This window comes from Rhinopithecus bieti, unplaced genomic scaffold, assembly GCF_001698545.2.
Source record: "Rhinopithecus bieti isolate Rb0 unplaced genomic scaffold, ASM169854v2 scaffold_7681, whole genome shotgun sequence".
NCBI lineage: Eukaryota > Metazoa > Chordata > Mammalia > Primates > Cercopithecidae > Rhinopithecus > Rhinopithecus bieti.
In genome coordinates, this window is record NW_016806571.1 from 3,428,648 (window position 1) to 3,435,918 (window position 7,271).

A 7,271-nucleotide genomic window follows, 5' to 3' on the forward strand; every position below is an offset into this window, starting at 1 on the left:
AAAAAAAAAAAAAAAAAAGATGAGCGCAATCTCCAAGAGGTTCTCTTAAAACTGCTGAAACTTCAGTCTCCTAACTTGTTCTAACCAAGAACTGGCATCCTCAAGCTATAATTTCTACAAGAGTTATGGTAGGGAGACCAGTCACCAAGAAGAACCGGGTTCACTTCTTTGCCCCCACCTCTATAAGAATACCTCATTTATTTGGGCTCTCTGGACAATGGACTCTGAACTCCTTTGATATGTTCTGATTCATAACACTATGAAATTGTTATCAATGATGTCTAGTAGAAAGATGATTTTCAGAATTAGAAAGATTTAGTTTTAACTCAATAAGTCAATTAGCTAATAATGAATTCTGTAGCTTACTTATTCTGCTATCCTCTTACTATGAACAAGAGTGTAACTAGTTCTTTTACTGTGTAAACTAAGGAAAACATCTCCCTCTCATCATTTTAATAAACATTCTTAAAAGTTGGAGGTTAGGGAGACCTATCATATTACTTGGAACACAGTTGAGATTTTTTAAAATCTCACAAGTGAAGAAAGCTTAAAAAATCGTAATTCTTCTATCTTCCTTTTCCAGAGGGAGGAAAAAGAAGATCAGAAGAGGGAGTGACTTGGTACACTGTTTTCCTTGATGAAAGCCAAAGTCTCAGACCTTTACTTTATTTCTGACCAAGGTAAATCACTAAAGTTCTCTGGTCCCTGCCTGGACGCTTGCCAGACGTTTGGCATTTCTTTTTGCTACTTTTTTTAAAAGTATAACTTGTATTGGGTTTTAAGTTCTCTATTATGGAAGTAATAAATATTTCTCTTAGAAAAATGTAAAAAAAGAATGCAAACCGCGAACATTCTCAAGTCCACCACTGTTCATACCATGTTGCATTGTCTTTCCAGCTGTATTTATTTATCTGGACCTACGTTTTTGGCTTATTCCTGACATTTCCCACTCCACTGAGGCACTGGCCCACATCCTGTTGACACTGGACCAAGACAACTCTTTCTCCTGAAGTTTACGTTTTTTTTTTTTTTTTTTTTTCTTGAGATGAAGTTTCACTCTGTCACTCAGGCTGGTGTCCAGTGGCACCATCTTGGCTCACTGCAATCTCTGCCTCCCAGGTTCAAGTGAGTCTCCTGCCTCCACCTCCCGAGTAGCTGGGATTACAGGCACCTGCCACCACACCGGGCTAATTTTTGTATTTTTAGTAGAGACAGGGTTTTGCCCTGTTGGCCAGGCTGGTCTTGAACTCCGGATCACAGGTGATCCACCCTCCTTGGCTGCCCAAAGTGCTGGGACTACAGGTGTGAGCCACCATGACCCGGCTCCTCCTGAACTTCATTCTATGGATGCCTAAATCCTAATACAGTCAAAATAATTCTGTAATCTTGAAATTCTGGCAGGAGAATTTTTCTTTTTTTCCTAAGCCTTAAAAGCTCGCCTATTAAGAAACTTATGTAAAAATATTCTTACTTCTCAGTACCATTAATACCACTTTACAAGTATATATAAACAGCTATTTTTAAAATCTTAAGGAGTTCAATGACGCACCTGTCGATCTACCTCTGGGAGTAGTAGAAGCAGTCGCTGTTGGCAATCTCCAGGAAGGACTGAAAATGTGTGCTTGTTGATCAGGGCTCGCAGATTTGTATTAACCAGAATGGAGTCCGGTGTCTCAACGTCAATGTCGGCACATTTAGTTCTTTTCATTTGTCCTACAAAAATGGAAAAGGATTGTTTGGGCCTCCTTCACAAGTCCTGTTTCTATATAAACTGTAGCTTTCTGTGCAGTATAAAAAATCCACAATTGTAAGCATTTAAATATCACACTGTGAAGAAGGTAACACTTAAGATCTTAGGATTTTCTTCTAAGACTAACAAAACAAGTATTGTTCATTTATAGAGGATAAAAGAATACAATGTATCTATCTTCTTTGCATAAATAGAACAAAGTCTGTAAAAATGGGTCTTCTACCATACTAAAACTGCATTTTATGTTTGACACTAGATTATTTCCCCCAAAAAACTGAGAAAGTTTATGATAAATGATAGGAAGAATGTCTAAGAAAGAAAATCCAAATCTACAAATCATACTGACATCCTCTGCCTCTTTTCATGACTTTTTTTTTCACTGATTTTAATTTGCATTGGCTAAAAATGTTATGATTTAATAGCTTAGCAGTTTTAGAAAATCCGTCCACAACCAGAAGGTTACAATCTTTCAAAAAACTGAGTACACAAAGGATTAAAATGTAAATAAAAATTTATATATATATACAAAAGACCAACTTGGAAAAAATATTTGGAAGCCATGACAAAAGGCTGCTATTCTTCATATGAAAATAACAATTACAGCTGGGCGTGGTGGCTCAAGCCTGTAATCCCAGCACTTTGGGAGGCCGAGATGGGCAGATCACGAGGTCAGGAGATCGAGACCATCCTGGCTAACATGATGAAACCCCGTCTCTACTAAAAAAAAAAATACAAAAAACTAGCCAGGCGAGGTGGCGGGGCCTGTAGTCCCAGCTACTCGGGAGGCTGAGGCAGGAGAATGGCGTGAACCCAGGAGGCGGAGCTTGCAGTGAGCTGAGATTCGGCCACTGCACTCCAGCCTGGGCGACAGAGCAAGACTCTGTCTCAAAAGAAAATAGCAATTATAAATCAATAAGAAAAAGACAAATACCACCAAGAGAAAAATGAGCAAAGAAAATTAAAAGGTAATTCAGTCCACTAACCTTAAGTAGATGCTAAGATATTAATATTTTTTTAAATGCAAATTAAACCAATGAACATAAAATATTATTTGTCTATGAAATGGCAAAATATTGCAATATGGTAATGGGAATATGTAGGCGAAAAAAGCAAAAAGCACTTTCAAATACTGCTGATGGGGCTGAATCAGCATGATCTTATAAAATAAAATCTAACAATATCTAGCAAAATGTTAATCTACATAATACTCTGGGACCCATACAATCATACACCCTCTGCCTCCTGGGGGAAGCACAAACAAAAGAAAGGATTTCCCTCAGGTTAATCCCATTGGATTCCTACAAATTAAAATCTAGCATTACTATTTCAGAAGGATTACCCAAAAAAATGAGAAGTTATGATACTACAAGAGAGAATCATTAGAAACTAGAAATAACAGATGCAGACCTAGAAGTACTGAAGCTATCAGATATATAGAATACAGAATTGCTATGTACAAAATGTTTAAGGAAATAAAGAATGTAATTACAAAAATAAGGACAAAACAATTAAGAATACATAGACTTTAAAAAATGGGACATCTAGAAATGTAGAATAAAAATTGATGAAATTGATTAAACAGTAGTTTCACAATATTAAAGAGGGTCTACACTATATAGCCAAACAATTTACCCTCAATTTACCCAATTTATACTCTCAGAATGTAAGAGAAGATAAAATATTTTTAGAGGTTTAGCAAAAACATAAATGACAGAATGAGAAGGTCTAACAAATACCTGACTGAAGATCAAGAATGAGAAAATGAAGAGAATGGAAAAAAGGCAATATTCCAAGAACTGACATTTGTACGTTTATAGCAACTGATGAAAACCACAAACCTAAAGCTCTAGAAGTGGAACATATTCCAAAGAGGATAGAAAGAAATCCATGCAGAGACCCAGCATAGCAAAAGTGTTTATCAAAGACAAAGAGAATAGCTTGAAAGCATCCACGAGGATGGGAACAATCACATAAAAAGGAATGAAAGAACAGCAGTAAACTTCTTAACACAATGGAATTTAGAATAAGGTAACAATATCTGTAAAATGCTGAGAGAAAATAATCACTAACCTACAAATGCATGTCCACCAAACTATCCTTCAAAAATGAACATGAAAGAAGGACATTTATAAACCAAAACTGAAGGCATTCACTACTCAGAAACCTGATACAAATACAGTTCTTATTGTACTTCAGGAAAGAAAATCATTGCAGAATGGGTTGAAATACAATAGAGAAAGGTAAACATGTAGATAAATATATGTACACATTGTTTATATAAAATAATAGTATTCTAGTGTCTGATGTGTGAGGTTAAAAACAAAATACAAAAAAAGACATTATATAAAAGATAAGCGCTGAACTGTTGTATTTCCACTGTTCTGGAGGAAAATCAAGATGGTTACTTTTAAGAATTAAAGACATAGGCCGGGCGCGGTGGCTCAAGCCTGTAATCCCAGCACTTTGGGAGGCTGAGACGGGAGGATCACGAGGTCAGGAGATCGAGACCATCCTGGCTAACACGGTGAAACCCCGTCTCTGCTAAAAACTACAAAAAACTAGCTGGGCGAGGTGGCGGCGCTTGTAGTCCTAGCTACTCAGGAGGCTGAGGCAGGAGAATGGCGTGAACCCGGGAGGCGGAGCTTGCAGGGAGCTGAGATCCGGCCACAGCACTCCAGCCTGGGTGACAGAGCGAGACTCCGTCTCAAAAAAAAAAATAAAAAGAATTAAAGACATATCACATTTAACTAAAAAATATTTAGAACTATGATATATCAATTTTTCAAAATGTGTGGTACCATTTAAGGAATCACTAACCACTAAAAGAGAAATCGAGTGCATACCAAACTCAGTAAAGAGAAAAAAAAGGCTACAAGAGAATCAATATGAATATACCAAAAAAAAAAAAAAAAAAATTAGTAAAGCCAAAACCTTTTCAGAAATGTAAAAGAAGAGTAAGAAAGAGACTGGGAGCAGTGGCCCATGCCTGTAATCCCAGCACTTTGGGAGGCTAAAGCAGGCGAATCACTTGAGGACAGGAGCTCAAGACCAGCCTAGCCAACATGGTGAAACTCCATTTCTACTAAAAGTAAAAAATTAGCTGGGTGTGGTGGAGGGTGCCTGTAATCCCAGCTACTCAGGAGGCTGAGACAGGAGAATCACTTGAACCTGGGAGGCAGAGGTTGCAGTGACCCGAGATCACGCCACTGCACTCCAGCCTGGGTGACAGAGCGTGACTCTTTCTCGAAAAAAAAAAAAAAAAAAGAATAAGAAAGGAAACAAGAAACATAGCAATAGGATAAAAAACTAAGACTGTAGAAACAAGTCCAAATATTAACAAATACAGTAAATGTAAATAAATAAAACTCATCAAATGAGAGCTTGTCACTGGGTTGAAACCAAAACAAAGAAATTTCAGCTAGTTATAAGCTATTTAGAGAGAGATTATGTAAAGCACAAGGACACAGAAAGAAGTCACACACGAGGCAAAAACAAACCATGCATTTATTAACATCGAATGAAAGATTCTTTTAGTAAAAAGACTTACTGATGATTGATAAGGTAAATAAACATTCAATCCATCAGAAAGATTTTAAACATGAAAACATCCAATATAAAGTAACTTCAAAACATGTGAAATAAAAACTGAAAGAACAGGGAAAACTGGACAAACCCACTATTTGGATAGGAAATTTCAACACATCTCTCTCAATTATTAATAAATCAAGCAAACCAAAAGCAGCTATCACTCACTTAAAAAGCTGATTTCAGGCCACGTGCAGGGGCTCATGCCTGTAATCCCAGCCCAGCACTTTGGGAGGCTGAGGCGGGTGGTATCACGAGGTCTGGAGTTCGAGACCAGCCTGACCAACACGGTGAAACCCTGTCTCTATTAAAAATACAAAAATTAGCCAGGAGTGGTGACATGCGCCTATAATCCCAGCTACTCAGGAGGCTGAGGCAGGAGAATTGCTTGAACCTGGGAGGTGGAGGTTGCAGTGAGTCAAGATCATGCCACTGCACTCCAGCCTGGGTGACTGAGCAAGACTCCGTGTCAAAAAAAAAAAAAAAAAAAAAAAAAAGCTGATTTCAGATTAACAAGCTTGCTCTAACAAACACAGAACTCTGTGTTGAACGACTAGAGTATACCTACAAAATTCAGTATCATTAGGTCAAAAAAAGGAGGTCTCAGTAAATTTTGAGTAATAGTAGTGCGGTAACAGCAACAGCAGCAGCAGCAAACTTACACAGGGCTTCCTAAGTGCCAGACACTGTTCTAAGCATTTACATATATTCACTCATTTATTTGTCATACAACCCTATGAAGTAGGTAACTATTACCACCCCATTTCACAGATGAAGAAAGTGAGACCCAGATATAACTTGCCCAAATCACATTATTAAGTTAGTGTAGGAATTTAAACCCAGGCAATTTGATTTTAAAGTCTTTTGTTCATCAATATACCACATAGGCATAAGCATCATACAGTCCATGCATGACATCTGACCAGAGGCTTCATAACAAAAAGATAAACAAAAATCCCTATATATTTGGAAATTAACAACAACAAACCAGAAAAACTTCAAAATAACTCCTGGGCCAAAGAACAAATTACAATAAAATTTTAAATCTTTTCAAAGTGAATAATAAAAACAGTGTCTAAGAGGTAAATGTTATCTATAAATTCAAATAGTACCTAAAGATACAAAATAAAAACAAAGGTTTCTACATTCAAACCCAACCTTCCTGCCAGAAATGACATTTTAAATTGGATGACATGAAATCACAATGTACATGTTAATCATATTTGGTTTTTAATCTCACTAAATATCTCGAACATTTTCAAATTATCACCTACAAATTAATCTTTCTTTTACAAAAGCTGCATCACATTCCAACATATACACCGGGGGTGTCCATTTTTCTGGCTTCCCTGGGCCACACTGGAAGAAGAATTGTCGTGGGCCACACATAAAATACACTAACACTAACTAATGAGCTGTAACAAAAGGTAAATAAATAAAATCACCAAAAAAAATCTCATAACGTTTTAAGAAAGTTTATGAATTTGTGTTGAGCAGCATTCAAAGCCACCCTGGCCCACATGCAGCCTGTGGCAGGTTGGGCAAACTTGCTATAAACCATGATTAATTTAAATGGAATACCACTGATGATAAAGGTAGGTGGCTACCAGTTTTTGTTTAATATAAACAAAGTTGCAATGCCTCTATAAACTTTTGAAAAGCAACAGCTTTGTTTGCTTTTCCCATATAATTAATGGAACTGGACTGTCAACCTTTCTTGAATAATTTTTACTATTTATGCATTCATTGTACCTGCACATCACAGTCAAACTTCAGTTAAAACGTTGACTTTTTTTTTTTTTTTTGGCATTTTCAATTTTATTATTTCACTAGTGTACAGTGGAGTTTTCCAGAGACCACATTACTTATAAGATCATAACAGAATGCAAAACAGACATGAGAAACTAAATGTCTTCTATTAATCCAGACATTAAAG

The 7,271-nt window shown here is 36.7% G+C and overlaps 1 protein-coding gene across 6 annotated transcripts in view; it reads right to left on the minus strand.

Annotated features, from left to right (window-relative positions):
• The window catches only part of ASXL2 (ASXL transcriptional regulator 2), a 160,583-nt gene that overhangs the window by 25,973 nt on the left and 127,339 nt on the right, over nucleotides 1-7,271 (minus strand). For all 6 annotated transcript variants that reach the window (XM_017876858.1, XM_017876854.1, XM_017876856.1 and 3 more), the window contains one exon: nucleotides 1,550-1,713. In XM_017876858.1, coding sequence (XP_017732347.1) covers nucleotides 1,550-1,713 — 164 coding nt within the window. The remainder of the gene's footprint in view (nucleotides 1-1,549; nucleotides 1,714-7,271) is intronic.